The sequence below is a fragment of the Malania oleifera genome, chromosome 2 (assembly GCF_029873635.1).
Source record: "Malania oleifera isolate guangnan ecotype guangnan chromosome 2, ASM2987363v1, whole genome shotgun sequence".
In the NCBI taxonomy this organism is placed as follows: domain Eukaryota; kingdom Viridiplantae; phylum Streptophyta; class Magnoliopsida; order Santalales; family Ximeniaceae; genus Malania; species Malania oleifera.
The window spans coordinates 46,541,344-46,560,854 of NC_080418.1; the positions used below are offsets into that span (position 1 = coordinate 46,541,344).

The 19,511-nt window shown below is 37.4% G+C and overlaps 2 protein-coding genes across 2 annotated transcripts; both read left to right on the forward strand.

The window, feature by feature from the left end:
• Positions 1 to 2,180: 2,180 nt before the first annotated feature.
• On the forward strand, positions 2,181 to 4,631 carry LOC131148930 (subtilisin-like protease 4). Its single transcript, XM_058098891.1, has one exon. It carries the CDS (start codon positions 2,198 to 2,200, stop codon positions 4,538 to 4,540), a length of 2,343 nt encoding a protein of 780 aa, XP_057954874.1. The 5' UTR covers positions 2,181 to 2,197; the 3' UTR covers positions 4,541 to 4,631.
• Positions 4,632 to 12,383: 7,752 nt separating this feature from the next.
• On the forward strand, positions 12,384 to 19,251 carry LOC131148167 (subtilisin-like protease 4). Its single transcript, XM_058097901.1, has 3 exons — positions 12,384 to 12,463; positions 14,834 to 14,919; positions 16,882 to 19,251. The coding sequence occupies exons 1-3, from the start codon at positions 12,384 to 12,386 to the stop codon at positions 19,158 to 19,160; spliced, it is 2,445 nt and encodes an 814-aa protein (XP_057953884.1). The 3' UTR covers positions 19,161 to 19,251.
• The last annotated feature ends 260 nt before the right edge of the window (positions 19,252 to 19,511 follow it).

Genomic DNA, 19,511 nt, shown 5'->3' on the forward strand with positions numbered 1-19,511 from the left:
TTGTGCTAGTGTAGCCAAGGCGGGGACATAGGCAATTTGGACGAACGTTGTTAACATTTCACGTGTACCGTTTACCTTTCCGCACTTTACTATTACTGCACGTGTATGTTTATTTATTAATTGCATAGATTGACCTTAAGCTTGTGTAATACTGATGTTAGTGAATTGACGTAGGGGATAAAATTTTTAAATACCAATTCACCCCCCCCCCCTCTTCTTGGAATTGCACCAAAGCTAATATGTGTGATAGTGTTGTTAACATTCTGCTTGCTTATAGTATTACTGGAGTGATGTCGTTCTTCTCCCAACTACTCTTGTTCTAGTCATGTAATTAATGAAAATTGTAGTAGTCATAGTCCGTGGCCAACACACTTTGACCTCACTTTGAATGTCAGGTTGAGGACCTTCAATAAGCATCATATAATATTCCTAATATTAAATAGAATCCCAATTGATCTGGGAATCATAACACATTAATTAGAAATCTCAATGTATTTGGGAATCCTAACAATATGCAAAAGAATTTGATATTCTTTTTAGTGGTACCACAATTACTAGGAAAGCATTTTTAGGCATAGAGAGGACACACCCATAATTCAATTTCAAAGATTCTATGCACATAGAGGGGACTCCTCGGTTGGATCATTGTAGAAAACTATAAATAGAAAATTATTAAGTAAGATATTTTTTGTTAGGAAACTAAAATTGAATTTTCATTTCTAGCAAATATCACTACTATTCATGTAATATTGAGTTTTAAGGATTTAGGACCATTGTTAGCAAACTATAATTGATTTTCCTTTCTCTTTAAATCAAAACTTTTTGTCTTACATAAATTTTATCTTTTATGGAAATTATATGCCATATGAGATTCTTTATGTTGCAAATGATTCTTTTACTAATACTTTTTGTGTAAAGTGACTTTTGCTTTTGCAATCAAATAACTGCCATTTCAAGAAAAGAAGTACGTTTTTAATTTGAACGCCAATCCCGTATTATTATATTATAAGATAATTGTGATATAAAAAAGGTATTTATTGATTAGTTGAATCTAATAAATAGGTAAACTAGGTAGAACGTAGCGAACCAATTTCAAATAAATTAGTCGAAATTGAAATAGTTGTTGCTAAAGAAAATTGTTCGGGTATGTCAATATTGATTGAAAATATTAAATTTTGAAGAGCTATATTTGAAATGAGAATCACACTCATCAATTAATCCACAAAAAAAGTTTCAATTTTTTTAGGCAAATTAAGCACAAAGTAATAATTGGTTGGACTTTTTCTCATTCTTCGTAAATATGCGTATTTCTATGATATGATTTCTAGTCATCTACTTTGGGCATATTGATTTGTGTTTACAATCCCCTAAATTATTTTTTATGCTCTTGAATTAACCTAAATTTCAGCTTAAACCTTGAACATTCAATATACCTCAGATCTTAAGATTACAACTTCTCCCACTTTATAATATTATCTAATCATCTACTTTTAGTACCAACGGCAGTTGATCACCCTTTTTCTCTCTGATTTGAGCATCATATTCAATGTATTACTGTTACGATTTAATTTGTTTATCTACTGTATATTCAATGAAAAGGTAAAACTTTTTGTCATTTAATCCATGAAATAGGTGTGGACTGCCGGCAGTGTTTTTGGAGTGAAAATGATGGCTCTCAAATTATATTAATTCGTAATATAGAACAAACAAAAAATAACTTCCAAATTTTATATATAAATATTTTGTAATATGTTATTAAATATTTTGAAGGAATGTCGAAATGTTGTTTGGGTAAATTAATATGTTGTGCTATGCTCGGGATCAATGGTTAGATTGAGCTTAGGATTTGCGCTTTATATATGTTTACTAACTGTATATTTCATTTCATGATGTTGTGCGTCTACTGTTTAATATTTTATTATATATTTTCGTCTTCACTCTTCATTTTTCTTCTCCCTAATTTTGAATTATCAATCCAACTTGTCCCATTGTTGGGATCTTGCTTTCTTTTACTTTAAAATCACATACAAATTGACGAAATTAAAAAATAAATAAATCATGGAAAAGAATAACTTTATACCCCAAGAAATTCATCCAATTAAGCATTTGATATGATAGTACTTATGATGTTGCTGTTACACTATATATATAAGAACGCAATTACCCATTTTTCTAACCCAGCTCTACTTCCACCTTCATGGAGAAATACAAGAATTGGGGTCTCTGGCCAAAAATGGCCAACATCTTTCCTCTTTTCCTGCCTTTCATGCTTAGTTTTCCTCTAGCAATCTCCCAAGTGAGGGACACTTCAAAGACAATCCTTGGAAATGAAGTTGATGAGCAGACCAACTTGCAGACATACATTGTTATCGTAAAGCAAGCACCAACCACAGCCGATGCTCATGGAAATTCCACACAAATGGCAGATTACCTCCAGAAGTGGCATATGTCATTTTTGCCGACCAGCACAAAGAGCCTTCCCCGACGAGAAAGAATGGTCTGCTCCTATCGAAATGTAATATCTGGATTTGCTGCTAAATTTACTCCACAGGAAGTGGAATCCATGTCAGCAATGGACGGGTTTGTGCTAGCCTATCCCGAGAGAAAACTACCTCTACACACAACCCACTCCCCTCAGTTCCTGGGGTTGCACCCTGACATGGGATTCTGGAAAGATTCAAATTTTGGTAAAGGTATCATAATTGGAGTCATGGACACCGGAATACACCCAACCCACGTTTCATTAAATGATGAAGGAGTCCCACCCCCACCATCTAAATGGAAAGGGAAGTGCGAGTTTAACCAAACAGTGTGTAATAACAAGCTTATTGGGGCGAGAAATTTCAAAAATTATAGCCAAAATGATGAGGACAACATTAGTAGAACTGCTCCATTTGACGTGGTCGGCCATGGCACTCATACAGCAACAACAGCAGCTGGCAATTTCGTTGCGGGCGCTAATGTGTTTGGCAATGCCAATGGCACAGCTGCTGGCACGGCACCTTTAGCTCACTTGGCTATTTACAAGGTATGCGCCGAAGGGGCCTGTGTTGATAGCGATGTCCTGGCTGCTTTTGACGCAGCCTTGGAGGATGGGGTGGACATACTTTCGCTGGCCTTTGGCACGGGTTCTGCAGCTTTTTTCAACAACTCAATCGCACTTGGCACATTTCGCGCAATGCAGGAAGGAATTTTTGTTAGCTGTTCAGCAGGGAACTCTGGTCCAAACAATGGTACGATAGGTAATGAAGCCCCTTGGTTTCTCACCGTCGGGGCGAGCACCATCGACAGAAGCATAAGAGCAACAGTGCGCCTTGGAAATGGAGAGGAGCTTGACGGGGAATCTGCTTTCCAACCCACGGATTTCCCTTCTACATTACTACCTTTAGTTTACCCAGGCATGAACGGTAACCAGTCTTCTGCACTTTGTAGCACAGGATCATTGGGAGGAATCGATGTGAAAGGAAAGGTGGTATTGTGTGAACGAGGCCTGAATGCCTCGAGAATCGCCAAAGGGCACGAAGTGAAAGACGCCGGTGGAGCTGCCATGGTTTTGGTGAATCGAGCGGTCCATGGATTTAGTACGCTTGCAGAAGTGCATGTTCTTCCAGCAGCACAGGTTAGCTATGAGTCGGGGTTGAAAATCAAAGCCTATCTAAACTCCACATCACAACCTACAGCAACGATCATGTTTAAGGGAACAATTTTTGGGATTACTTCAGCTCCATCAATTACTTCCTTCTCTTCTAGAGGCCCAAACAAGCCAAGCCCTGGCATTTTGAAACCTGATATTATTGGGCCTGGGGTGAGCATTTTAGCTGCATGGCCATTTTCTTTGGAGGGCAACACAACCTCTACTTCAAATTTAGCATATAACATGATTTCTGGTACATCAATGTCATGCCCCCATCTTGGCGGCGTTGGAGCTTTGCTCAAAAGTTCCCATCCAGACTGGTCACCAGCTGCCATTAAGTCTGCAATCATGACTTCTGCGAATGTAGTAGACCTTGAAGGGAAGTTGATCACTGATGAAACGGGTCTCCCAGCTAGCATCTTCGCCACCGGCGCTGGCCATGTGAACGCTTTAAAAGCAAACGACCCAGGACTCATTTACGACATTGAACCTGACGACTACTTGCCATATTTATGTGGTTTAGGTTATACTGACAATGAGGTTTGGGGCATCACTCGACGTGTTGTGAATTGTTCACAAGAAACCAGTATACCTGAGGCACAACTTAACTATCCTTCATTTTCTATCATGTTGGGTGACGCACCAAAAAATTATACTAGGACAGTGACAAATGTTGGCCAAGCTAATTCCTGTTTTATGCTAGAGGTAACTACACCAGGAGGAGTCGATGTGTGTGTGAAGCCTGACAAGCTTGAGTTCTCCATGTTAAACCAGAAGATAACGTATGCAGTGACCTTTAGTCGAACCAATAGTTGCAACACTAATGGAGCATTTGCTCAGGGATTTTTAACATGGGTTTCGGGCAATCTGTCTGTTAGAAGCCCAATTTCTGTCAAGTTTGAGTGAGTAAGGATTTATATGATCCTTACGCGCACGTTGCAATGAATAATATGAATATTAATAATAAAAGTATTCAAATTAAGTTGAAACAAGAAAATGTTTTGCTGCAAGCCATGTTACCTAGTATACGATGATTCAAATTGGTTATCTAAAACGTAATGTACCTGGGGAGTTAAAGATGGATCTACACTTCTAGAGGGGGAAGAGTTAGTATACGACACTTGCCCAACACATATCAAACATACGTATGAAAAAAATTTATTTTTTCTTTATTTTCCAAAGCTTTTCCAATAGACATTCATAACAGGTAGACATGTTAAGAACGTGGGTATGGGTGAAGACCGATAAAGTCAAAATAGGTTGGGTGGTCATTTAGGATCCATGTATGATCCATCAGTAGAAAATATTTGACTCATTTTCGTACTAAATTTTAAATCATGTAAAATCAATTGTTGAATATCGGATGAAACCAATAATCATATATCTTCAAACATTATCACTGTCATATCTTTCCACCACCTTTGAAAGGCATTCAATCCATTACTCGACTGAAAAATACGTACCTAATTATGTGAATTAGGTACATGCATATTAATTTGTTAACAAAACCAAATCAAATTAATTGCGTACGCTGATAATTGCATATATATATATATATATATATATATATGCATATTTGAATCGAGGTGTCAATAGTTATAAAATATGTTTTTTCCTTGATTTTATTTGATAAATTAGTGTGTGGGAAAAATCTTGTAACTAGTGAGTCTTTACATCCTCATTGCAAGACTCATTGAGTTTGTGATTTTTGAGTGTGCAAAATCTTTTTCACAGACTCATTTTCCAAATATCTACTGTGCTTGAATATCGAGAATATATTTTTTGGAGATATTTGGATTACTTTGGTGGAAATCTTTGAAACCCTAAATCGTTATTGAGATTTGCATATATATGTTGGTTCAAAAATTATCTTGGTGATGCACTCTATGTGCTTGATTGAATATAGACATTACTTTGAGTGCTAGCACACAAATTGCACTGAACTTATAGTTCACATCTATTTGAGGTGCATTGAATATATTATGCATAGTGGTACATATCTACTTGTGCAAGAAGCATTTGTTTGTATGCAGATAATTATATCTTTTGTATTCCAGACGTGGGCATAAAGAGAGAGACTAGCCTTGTTGAATTTTTTTGGATTGGCTTAGATCCGGTTAAAAAAGTTAGGTGCACCATTCTGGTAAGGTGCGGTTCTAGGTTGAGGTCAGCCCCGTTAATTGACCTGGTTGTAAAAGGTGCCACTCCACCCATTACATAACGACCTGCTTATCTAATCATTTAATAAAACATAATAAGTAAAATAATCAACCTGAATCCGTGGATAACGGGGACATTTGTCATACAAAGCAGAACCTATGCAGCAGTAAATGTAAATCATCAACCTCATTACCACAAAATACATAATACAGGAGTTAACAATAATCCAAAACACTGTCTTTATATACAATCTCCCAAAATATCCGAAAATACCAAAAGCATTTCCTAGGATCCTACAACAAGGCCATTAATCATAGTTCACACTTTCCCTCCTAACGGGGTCCTACAACGGGCTTAACGGCGGCCACGACCCGCCGGTCCTTCTAGGTTTCCCAAAATTATTTAAGTTCGAGGGGTGAGACACTTCTTAGTAAGGAAAAATAAACTAAATACAGTTGTATGACGACATGAATATTTGGTGCAATTATACTTATGCAGTACATTTCATACACATGAAACATTTGTCATAACATACTGAATAATCATATACTTTCGTATTTTCTAATAAATCACATAGTTTATAAAATGTCTAGTATAGCTTACAATACTGAAAAACATACCCAAGATGAATAGTTAGCTAGTGTCATGTATTACCCCCCCACGACAGGCTGTGCAGGCCGAAGGTGGGACCCGACAATGGCTAGCCAACCACTGCCTAGTCAATAATGTCTGTAGGTATGATGGGTCCGCCACACCTTGGTCCGTACTACCAGGTGTACTTCTACAACTCTACAATGAAGGTCACATCGATAATCCATCTCTCACCCCCTCGTGGGGTGGATAGCACCAATCTAAACATAGATATCCTATCAATTTAGTTACAGTACCGTCCTCCTGAACTAAACTAAACTAACATCTCGGTTCTAATAACATATAGTACATGATGATATTGCATTTAATATAAGTGGATTGAAACCATTTCCATAATTTCATAAAAACGGCCTTGCACTGAATATTTCGTAAATACAACCTTGCGCCGAACATTCCATAAACACGGCCCTGCGCCGGAAACGTATAACATACACGGCCTTGCGCCGACTATCAATCACGACCTTGCGTCGAAAATCTCAAACATAACATTTTGAGTAAATAAGTCATTTATCATGTATTTCAAAATCATCATATACTGCATTATTTCATAATTCCTAAAAACATGCTTATTCGTAAAATTGTCATAATATGCTACATATCATGTAAAAATAATATTCATGCACACAATGCTGAATAAAATAACACATTTCTTTCAAAAAACGTAATTCCTGTATAATAGTAGTATTTTCCCAAATATGCATTTACTCCATAATATTTAGATATAATACATGTTTTTTTGAAAATTAATTTGCTGATAAATAATAGTAATTCACATGGAAAATAGCTGCATTAGTTTATTCCTTTACTTGACTCCGGAAAAAAATCCCCAAAAAATTCCACTTATCATGCACCCGCAAGGTTTCCGTTCAACACCCTGAATTCAACAACTCTCAAAACTAAATTTCAGTATTTTCACGTGAATATCATTTCCTATAACTATGAAAGACTAAATTTGGCATAAAAAGTCTTACCTCAACTTGGGGATGAATTTCAACTCGCTTCTACCAACGATCCGCTCTGGCAAATTTGGAGAGAACTTCCCCAAAATCATTGTGTTGGTCTCAGATTATCGATTCGGCAAACGACGGAGTCGAAATCGAAGAGAGAGGAGAGAGAAACTGTAGGGAGGAGAGATAGAGAGAGAGAGATAGAGACAGAGAGATTTCTGCCGATTTTCTACGTAAAAATTAGGTTTTAGGCAATTTATACTAGGGTCTTCGTCAATGAGTCACATCACCTTGTCGACAAGGTTATGAGGAAATTCATCGACGAACTCTCCCATTCGTTGACAAAATTCAAAGCTGCCCAAAACAACCTCTCGATATCTTCTCGTCGATAAGGCACTCCTTTGTCCATAAATCTATACTACCTCCTTCTGTTTGAATTCAATTTTACCCTTTTCTTTATTATTGAAATACCATTATTCCTTGGGTCAGTAAATTCTCCCCTCCTTAAAAATTTCGTCCTCAAAATTTACTATTCATATAATTCATCATCCCTTAAAGGCAAAATGGTCTACTTATTTTATTACTTACCCCCACCTATGGCAGAGGAATCTTGTGTTTACATTTCGAGTTCTAGAAGATTACATATACAAAAGAAAATTTCCCCCAAAACTAAAATATAACTTACTAACTAAAGTATTACATGTACCTACAAAAGAAATACTGCATACTTACATTTCCTACTTACATTTGAACTTCTTGGAACAATTGCAGGTACTTTTATCTAATTTGTTCCTTGAGCTCCCAAAAAGCCTCTTCTATTGCGTGATTCCTCCATAGAACCTTTACTAGAGGAATCTTCTTATTATGTAGTTCCTGTTCTTTTCTATCCAGAATTTGCCTGGGTACCTCCTCATAAACTAGTGAATCACTGAGCTCTAATTCGCCATAACTGATAATATGATAAGGGTGTGGGATGTGTTTCCTCAACATAGAGACATGAAATACGTCGTGCATCCTCGATAACACAGGTGGTAAAGCTAACCTATACGCAACCAGTCCCACTTTCTCTAGAATCTCAAACGGACTGATGAACCTAGGGCTAAGTTTACCCTTCCTTCCAAACCTCATAACCCCTTTTAACGTAGCTATCTTTACAAATACAGGATCACCAATGTTAGATTCTAACTTCCTGCAGTGATTATCGGCATAACTCTTATGTCGGCTCTGAGCTGCACTGATTCTATCTCTGATGAGCCGAACTTTATCGTATGCCTGCTGCACAAGCTCTGGTCCCACAACTCGTCACTCACCCATCTCATCCCAATACAAAGGAGATTGACATCTCCTACCATATAAAGCCTCAAACGGTTCCATGTCAATACTAGTCTGGTAACTGTTATTATATGCAAACTCCACCAATGGCATGAATTGAGTCTAGCTACCCCCAAAATCTAATACACATACTCGGAACATATCTTCTAGTATCTCTATCGTCCTCTCAGTATGCCTACTTGAATGAGGATGAAATGTTGTGTTAAACGATAACTGTGACCCTAAAGCTTCTTGCAAGCTTCTCTATAACTGTGGCGTAAAACGCGGGTCTCAATCTGACACTGTAGATACTGACACCCCATGAGAATGAACTATATCCTAAATATAAATCTCCGCCAATCTCCTACGAGAATAGCTGATCTTGGTAAGGAGGAAATGGGTGGTCTTTTTTAACCGATCTACTATCACCCAAATTGCATTCTTGCCATATGATGTCGACGGCAGCCTTGAAACAAAATGCATAGATATATGATCCCATTTTCATAGTCAAGTTTTTTCAAGGACGCATCACTGTAAATAGTATAACCTCACCCCCCGATGCGATGATCAACACTGGTGTTGTCACTAGCCTTTGCTTCAATTCCTACAAATTTGGCTCACAGTTGTCGTCCCATTCAAATATGGTATTCTTCCTAGTCAGTTGTGTCAAAGGCCCTAATAAAGTTAAGAATCCCTTAACAAAATGACGGTAATATACATCTAACCCCAAGAAACTCCTGATCTCCTTGATGTTCCTCGGCCTAGCCCAATTCACTACCGCATCAATTTTATTAGGATCCACAAAAATTCTGTCTTCTAAGATAACATGCCCCAAAAACAAAACTTTCTTGAGCTAGAAGTTGCATTTACTGAACTTGGCATAAAACTTCTTCTCCCTGATAATCTACAAAACTTGCCTCAAATGTATCTCGTGCTCCTCATAGCTCCTCGAATAAACCAGTACATCATCAATAAAAACAATACAAACTGATCTAAATATGGATGAAAAATCCTATTCATCAAATCCATAAATGTTGTAGGAGCATTCGTCAGACCAAATGGCATAACAAGAAATTCGTAATGCCCATACCTGATCCTAAAAGTCGTCTTCGATACATCTTCTGCCTTTACCCATACTTGATAGCAGCCTGACCTGAGGTTAATCTTAGAACACACCCGTCTTCCTTGGAGCTAGTCAAACAAATCATCGATAAGGGGTAGAGGATACTTGTTCTTGATTGTCACTTTATTAATCTCCTTGTAATCTATGCACATCCTCATAGACCCGTCCTTCTTCTTCACAAATAGTACTAGGGCTCCCCACAAAGATAACTAGGTTGTATAAAGCCCTTATCAAGTAAATCCTACAATAGATCTTTCAGTTCTGCCAACTCTATCGGCGCCATCTGATACGGTGCTTTAGAGATCAGTGTTGTACCTAGAAGTCGATCAATGGGAAAATCTACCTCACGATCAGGTGGCAAACCCAGTATTTCATCCAAAAACACATCAGTAAACTCCTTTACAACTGGCGTACTAGTGAGATTCACTTCATTTCCTACAGTATCCTTCACGAATGCCACAAATCCCTAACAACCATTTAGAAGTAGCGCCCTCGCCTGAAAAGCTAAGACCATCTGAGGTAGAGACTATAGTTGTGACCTTGTAATATGAATTTTGGTCTTCTTGGAGGTCTGAATATAACTTCTCTCGCACAGCAGTCTATACTGGACAAATTAGCTGCTAGCCAATCCATACATGTATAGCACTACCAAATCAACAGATAGAATTCTCCCCTAAATATCAACTCGATAACCACGGAGTACCCTACTACATCTCAATGTTGCCCCAATCAATGTAGTTACTAATAATTCAACATCTAATGTTTGTGTTTCAACCCCACACAATTTAACACATTCCACAAATGCAAACGAGTGTGTGGCCCTAGAGTCATATAGTGTAATAACATTAAATGAAAACATATCAACCATACTTGTCACTACGTCGCTGACCACCTCAGCATCACCCGGCATTAGAGCAAAAACCCTGGCTGAAGCCATATTCCTCTTCTGGCCTCCATGTGGCCCCTGGTAGCCTCCTCGAGCAAGTCTAGGAGTAGGAGCAGCACCAATCCGAGCCTGACAATCCCTCATCATATTTCATGGCTCCCCACACCAGTAGCAAACGCCTCTCCTAACACGACACGTCCTCAGGTGTCTCTTCTTGCAAGACGGGCAAGTTGGAGATGGTTGCACACCTTGGAAACCGCGATTCCCGGTCTCTAACCTCCGATCTATGTAGTAGCCACCTCTCTTCCACGAACCATGATTGACTCCATGATAAGAACTAGAAGGTGAGGATCTCTTCTTCTGTCTCTGCTCCTTAGCTTTTAACCGCTCTCCAATCTCTGCTATAATGGCTCTATCCACTAGCGTAGGAAAATCCTGTAACTTCAAAATTGACACCTGCTTATAAATTTCTCTTCTCTAACCTTTTCAAACTGTTGTACCTTTTTCACGTCATCTGGTATAATGTATGGGGCCGAGCGAGAAAGTTCAATGAATCTCGCTGCGTAGTGTTGTACGGTCTTCTGTCCTTGCTTCAGATTCAGGAACTCCTTAATCTTCGCTTCTTTCGACAAGGTTGGGAAATACCTATTGAAAAATATCTCCTTAAATCGCTCCTACGTCATCTCCATAGGTACTGTCCTCTGCTGCTCTAAGAGTTTCATCGCCGACCACCATCTCTCGGCCTCTCCAGTCAGTTTATATGTAGCGAATAGTACATTTTGCTCCTCTGAACACTGCAGTACTGCAAACACTTTCTCTATCACCTGCACCTAGTTTTCAGCGACTGCAGGATCAGTTCCACCTGAGAAAGCCGGAGGATTCATATTAATGAATTTCTCAATCAAGCTACCATGGCCTATCGATGGACCACCCTGTTCCCTCAAGCTCCTGGAAATTTCGGCCATGACTTGCTATGTTACACTGCGTAAAACGGCATCTAAATCTCCACCTGCAGCGCCTGAGGGTCTAGTACCCTCATTTCCACTAGCATGAGCACTACTACCACCAGGGTCTATCTTGAAAAATAAATAACTTAACTTAGAACCATATCACCATAACATATCATCCAACTAGTACTATATTTCCTTGATTAATTCATCACTTCTGATATTAATTCAAGGTTCAATCTTGCAACCTAGATACCGAACCTAATGATAGTTTACCACGACTTTCCTGAAATCGTCACTCTAGAAAAATCACACAAACTACCACGGAAGTGCTGCATCTAGACTACAAAACCAAACCTCAAATTCCCTTATTCAATACTTTAGTATTATTACTGCTGCATTCCAGAGTATACAGAACCTAGTATCCTAGGCTCTGATACCAAACTGTAACGACCTGCTTATCTAATCATATAATAAAATATAATAAGTAAAATAGTCAACCCGAACCCATGGGTAGCGGGCACACTTGTCATACACAACGGAACCTAGGCAGTAGTAAACGTAAATCATCAACCTCATTACCACAAAATACATAATACCAAAGTTAACAATAATCCAAAACACTGTAATTATATACAATCTCCCAAAATATCCAAATATACCAAAAGTATTTGCTATGATCCTACAACAAGACCATTGATCCTAGTTCAAACCTACCCTCCTAATGGGGTGGTACAACAAGCTCAACAGTGGCCACGACCCGCCGGTCCTTTTGGGTTTCTTGAAAATTATTGAAGTTTGGAGGTGAGACGCTTCTTAGTAAGGGAAAATAAACTAAATACAACTGTGTGAAAACATGAATATTTGATGCAATTATACATATGTTGTACATTTCATATACCTAAAACATTTATCATAACATATTGAATAATCATGCACTTTCTTATTTTCTAATAAATCACATAGTTCATAAAATGTCTAGTATAGCTAATAATATTGAAAACATACCCACGATATATAACTAGTTGCTGTCATGTATTTCCCCCCCATGATGGGTTGTGCAGCCCGAAGGCGGGACTGACAATGGCTGGCAGACCACTGCCAAGTGAAAAATGTCCGTAAGTGCAATTGGCCCATCACACACTAGTCTGGACTACTAGGTGGACGTCTACAACTCTACACTGAAAGCCATATCGACTATCCATCTCCCACCCCTTCGTGGGGTGGTTAGTACCAATCTGAACATAGATATCTCATATATTTTGCTACAGTACCGTGCTCCTGAAACTAAACAAAGCTATCATCGTGTTTCTTATAACATCTAGTACATGATAATATAACATTTAACATAAGTGGATTGATATTCCAATATTCACATACTATGTTTCAAATCTTGCTTTGATATACACTCTAGATCTGGGTTGATAATCGATACTTGATTAAGTGTTTAGCACACATTAGAGCACTAAGCATATTTACATATCATACGTGTTTGCATTATTGCTTGAGATATACTGGTGTACATATCTGCTTGTGAAGAAGCATATTTTCATGTAAAAATTTCATATCATTTACTGTATTCCAGGCGCGGGCCTAAAGAGGAAGACTAGCCTTGTGGAATAGTCCTGAATTAGCTTAGACTTGGTTAGGAAAGTTAGGTGCACCATCCTGGTAGGGCATGTTGGTTGAGGTCAACCCCTTTGAATTGACCTGGTTGTAACTGATGTCACTCTACCCGTTTAAGTGAGTCGTAGTGGAATCCTTGTGCTAGTGTAGCCAAGGTGGGTACGCAGGCAATTTGGCCGAACGTTGTTAACATTTCGCGTGTACTGTTTACCTTTCTGCGCTTTACTATTACTACACATGTATGTTTATTTATTAATTGCATAGATTGACCCTAAACTTGTGTAATACTGATGTTAGTGAATTGACGTAGGGGATAAAATTTTTAAATACCAATTCACCCTCCCTCTTGGAATTGCACCAAAACTAATATGTGTGATAGTGTTGTTAACATTATGCTTGCTAATAGTATTACTGGAGTGATATCGTTCTTCTCCCAACTACTCTTCTTCTTGTCATGTAATTAAGGAAAATTGTAGTAGTCGTAGTCCGTGGCCAACACACTTTGACCTCACTTTGAATGTCAGATTGTGGACCTTCAATAAGCATTATATAATATTCCTAATACTAAATAGAATCCCAATTGATCTCGGAATCATAGCACATAAATTAGAAATCCCAATGTATTTGGGAATCCTAACAATAGGCAAAAGAATTGGATATTCTTTTTGGTGATACCACAATTACTAGGAAAGCATTTTTAGGCATAGAGAGGACACACCCATAATTCAATTTCAAAGATTCTATGCACATAGAGGGGACTCCTTGGTTGGATCATTGTAGAAAACTATAAATAGAAAATTATTAAGTAAGATATTTTTTGTTAGGAAACTAAAATTGAATTTTCATTTCTAGCAAATATCACTACTATTAATGTAATATTGAATTTTAAAAATTTAGGACCACTGTTAGCAAACTATAATTGATTTTCCTTTATCTTTAAATCACGACTTGTTATCTTTCATGGAAATTATTTGCCATATGAGATTCCTTATGTTTCAAATGATTCTTTTACTAATACTTTTTTTTTGTGTAAAGTGACCTTTGCTTTTGCAGTCAAATATCTACCATTTTAAGAAAAGAAGTACCTTTCTAATTTGGATGCCAATCATGTATTATTATATTATAAGATAATTGTGATATAAAAAAAGGTATTTGTTGATTAATTGAATCCAATAAATAGGTAAACTAGATAGAACCTTGTGAACCAATTTCAAATAAATTAGTCGAAATTGTAATAGTTGTTGGTAAAGAAAATTGTTCGGGGCACGTCAATAGTGATTGAAAATATTAAATTTTGAAGAGCTATATTTGAAATGAGAATCACACTCATCAATTAATCCACAAAAAAAGTTTCAATTCTTTTAGGCAAATTAAGCACAAAGTAATCATTGGTTGGACTTTTTCTCATTCTTGGTAAATCATGCATATTTCCATGATGCGATTTCTAGTCATCTACTTTGAGCATATTGATTTGTGTTTACAATCCCCTAAATTATTTTTTATGCTCTTGAATTAACCTAAAATTTAGCTTAAACCTTGAACATTCAGTATACCTCAGATCTTTAGATTACAACTTCTCCCACTTTATAATATTATCTATTACAGGTTCTGTCAAATTATGACGCAACCTATTTGTTATTCATATTATAATATGTTTAATGTTTTTTCCTAACATATGTATTTAATTTTTCCCCTAAGTGTTTTTCTAAAAATTTTTTACCCAACGTGACTTGATTCGACCATTTTGAAAAGAATCACATGGATTTTTTCTTTAATGTAATCTAAAGCCCAAACAACTTAGGATCCTGAGAAGACTTTTAGTACCAACTGCAGTTGATCACTCTTTTTCTCTCTGATTTGAGCATCATATTCAATGAAAAGGCAACACTTTTTGTCATTTGATCCAAGAAATAGGTGTGGACTGCCGGCAGTGTTTTTGGAGTGAAAATAATAGCTCTCAAATTATATTAATTCCTAATATAGAACAAACAAATAACTTCCAAATTTTATATATAAATATTTTATAATATGTTATTAAATATTGTGTAGAATAATGCAAAATTTTATGAGCAAATTTTGAAAATAATTATCTCACAATACAATTTATATTATATTATAATTATTTTATTTTTTAAAAAAATTCTGTAAAACCCATATATTTAGGGCCCATTTGGAACCTTAAAAATATTTGGGAAAGGAAAGGAAAATGTCAAGAAATCTATTGAGAAAAAATAAGAAAAAAAAAATAGTAAAAAATATGGCAAATTCATGAATAAAATTTTTATTTTACATATCATTAACATTTGCTTTTTGCTCAAATTTTAATCATATAAAATATAATATAAAAGGGAAATACAATGAAAAATGAGTCGTTGTTGTGGTTACCCCACCCCCTTTTCCTTTTCTTTTCTTAAGTAAAATCCTTGATCTAAACGGACCATTGAGGTTTTTTGTGAAGTTGTAAAAATTTTCTTGATCAAATGTCTCCATTATTTTTTTATTATTATTATTATTTTGTGGGGCAAAAGAAGACAATTCTTAAAGACTTTAAGATCATATTTAGAACTTGAAAATCATTAACAAAAAGAAAACAAAAAATATACAAATGAATCACTATTTCATGTTTAGTTATTGGGAAAAAAATGAGAAAAAAATTTAAAAAAAAAATTTCTGGCGAATGAAATATTAATTCTACGCATTATTAATATTTTATTTTTAAATTTGAGCATATTAAAATAAATTTTAATATAAATAATATTCAATATGGATAAATATAATATTTAAATTATTAAAGTCCTTATTTCAATGTAGCTAAAGTGATATGGTTGTATGGATAATAAAGCAACTATGCACCATACTATTCTTTTTGCGACGACAAAGCCACCACGCACCATACTAAAACTACTATTGTTTAATATTCTTTTTGCGAGTTGCAGTTAGGTCCCTCTTTCTTCATCATCTTCATCTTCTTCTTCTTGGTCGTCTTCTTCTCTCTCACTCTCTCTCACCCGCCCTCCCATATGTATATATTAATGAAATTTTGTGGCTACCATACACGTTGTCTACATTGTTCACTGAGCACTATACACTGTGCAGTGATTCACATTGAAGGAATGTCGGAATGTTGTTTGGGTAAATTAATACGTAGTGTTATGCTCGGGATCAATGGTTAGATTGAGCTTAGGATTTGCGCTTTAGATAAGTTTACTAACTGTACATTTCATTTTATGATGACTACGGTTTAATATTTTATTATATATTTTCCTCTTCACTCTTCATTTTTCCTCTCCCTAATTTTGAATTATCAATCAAACTTGTCACATTGTTGCGATCTTGCTTTCTTTTACTTTAAAATCACATGCATATTGACTAAATTAAAAAATAAATAAATAATGAAAAAAAATAATTTAATACCCTAAGAAATACATCCAATTATGATGTTGCTGTTTCGCTATATATATAAGAACGCAATTAATCATTTTTCTAACCCAGCTCTACTTCTACCTTCATGGAGAAATACAAGAATTGGGGTCTCTGGCCAAAAATGGCCAACATCTTTCCTCTTTTCCTGCCTTTCATGCTTAGTTTTCCTCTAGCAATTTCCCAAGTGAGGGACACTTCAAAGACAATCCTTGGAAATGAAGTTGATGAGCAGACCAACTTGCAGACATACATTGTTATCGTAAAGCAAGCACCGACCACAGCCGATGCTCATGGAAATTCCTCACAAATAGCAGATTACCTCCAGAAGTGGCATATGTCATTTTTGCCGACCGGCACAAATAGCCTTCCCCGACGAGAAAGAATGGTATGCTCCTATCGAAATGTAATATCTGGATTTGCTGCTAAATTTACTCCACAGGAAGTGGAATCCATGTCAGCAATGGATGGGTTTGTGCTAGCCTATCCCGAGAGAAAACTACCTCTACACACAACCCACACCCCCCAGTTCCTGGGGTTGCACCCTGACATGGGATTCTGGAAAGATTCAAATTTTGGTAAAGGTATCATAATTGGAGTCATGGACACCGGAATACACCCAACCCACGTTTCATTAAATGATGAAGGAGTCCCACCCCCACCATCTAAATGGAAAGGGAAGTGCGAGTTTAACCAAACAGTGTGTAATAACAAGCTTATTGGGGCGAGAAATTTCAAAAATTATAGCCAAAATGATGAGGACAACATTAGAAGAACTGCTCCATTTGACGTGGTCGGCCATGGCACTCATACAGCAACTACAGCAGCTGGCAATTTCGTTGCGGGCGCTAATGTGTTTGGCAATGCCAATGGCACAGCTGCTGGCACGGCGCCTTTAGCTCACTTGGCTATTTACAAGGTATGCGCCGAAGGGGACTGTGTTGATAGCGATGTCCTAGCTGCTTTTGACGCAGCCTTGGAGGATGGGGTGGACATAATTTCGCTGTCCTTTGGCACGGGTTCTGCAGCTTTTTTCAACAACTCAATCGCACTTGGCACATTTCGCGCAATGCAGGAAGGAATTTTTGTTAGCTGTTCAGCAGGGAACTCTGGTCCAAACAATGGTACGATAGGTAACGAAGCCCCTTGGTTCCTCACCGTCGGGGCGAGCACCATCGACAGAAGCATAAGAGCAACAGTGCGCCTTGGAAATGGAGAGGAGCTTGACGGGGAATCTGCTTTCCAACCCACGGATTTCCCTTCTACATTACTACCTTTAGTTTACCCAGGCATGAACGGTAACCAGTCTTCTGCACTTTGTAGCACAGGATCATTGGGAGGAATCGAAGTGAAAGGAAAGGTGGTATTGTGTGAGCGAGGCCTGAATGCCTCAAGAATCGCCAAAGGGCAGGAAGTGAAAGACGCCGGTGGGGCTGCCATGGTTTTGGTGAATCGAGCGGTCCATGGATTTAGTACGCTTGCAGAAGTGCATGTTCTTCCTGCAGCACATGTTAGCTATGATTTGGGGTTGAAAATCAAAGCCTATCTAAACTCCACATCACAACCTACAGCTACGATCATGTTTAAGGGAACTACTTTTGGGATTACTTCAGCTCCATCAGTTACTTCCTTCTCTTCTAGAGGCCCAAACAAGCCAAGCCCTGGCATTTTGAAACCTGATATTATTGGGCCTGGGATTAGCATTTTAGCTGCATGGCCATTTCCTTTGGAGGGCAACACAACTTCGAACTCAACTTTAAACACAACCTCTACTTCAAATTTAACATATAACATGGTTTCTGGCACATCAATGTCATGCCCCCATCTTAGTGGCATTGGAGCTTTGCTCAAAAGTTCCCATCAAGACTGGTCACCAGCTGCCATTAAGTCTGCAATCATGACTTCTGCGAATGTAGTAGACCTTGAAGGGAAGTTAATCACTGATGAAACGGGTCTCCCAGCTAGCATCTTCGCCACCGGCGCTGGCCATGTGAACGCTTTAAAAGCAAACGACCCGGGACTCATTTACGACATTGAACCTGACGACTACTTGCCATATTTATGTGGTTTAGGTTATACTGACAATGAGGTTTGGGGCATCACTCGACGTGTTGTGAATTGTTCACAAGAAACCAGTATACCTGAGGCGCAACTTAACTATCCTTCATTTTCTATCATGTTGGGTGATGCACCAAAAAATTATACTAGGACAGTGACAAATGTTGGCCAAGCTAATTCCTCTTATACGCTAGAGGTAACTACACCAGGAGGAGTTGATGTGAGTGTGAAGCCTGACAAGCTTGAGTTCTCCATGTTAAACCAGAAGATAACGTATGTAGTGACCTTTAGTCGAACCAATAGTGGCAACCCTAATGGGGCATTTGCTCAGGGATTTTTAACATGGGTTTCGGGCAATCTATCTGTTAAAAGCCCAATTTCCGTCAAGTTTGAGTGAGTATGGATTTATATGATCCGTACATGCACGTTGCAATGAATAATATGAATATTAATAATAAAAGTATTCAAATTAAGTTGAAACAAGAAAATGTTTTGCTGCAAGCCATGTTACCTAGTATACGAGGATTAAAATTGGTTGCCTAAAACGTAATGTACCTAGGGAGTTAAAGATGGATCTACACTTTTAGAGGGGGAAGAGTTAGTATACGACACTTGCCCGACACATATCAAACATACCTATGAAATAAATTTATCTTTTTTTTATTTTCCAGTGCTTTTTCAATAGACACACATAACAGGTAGACATGTTAAGAACGTGGGTATAGGTGAAGACCGATAAAGTCAAAAT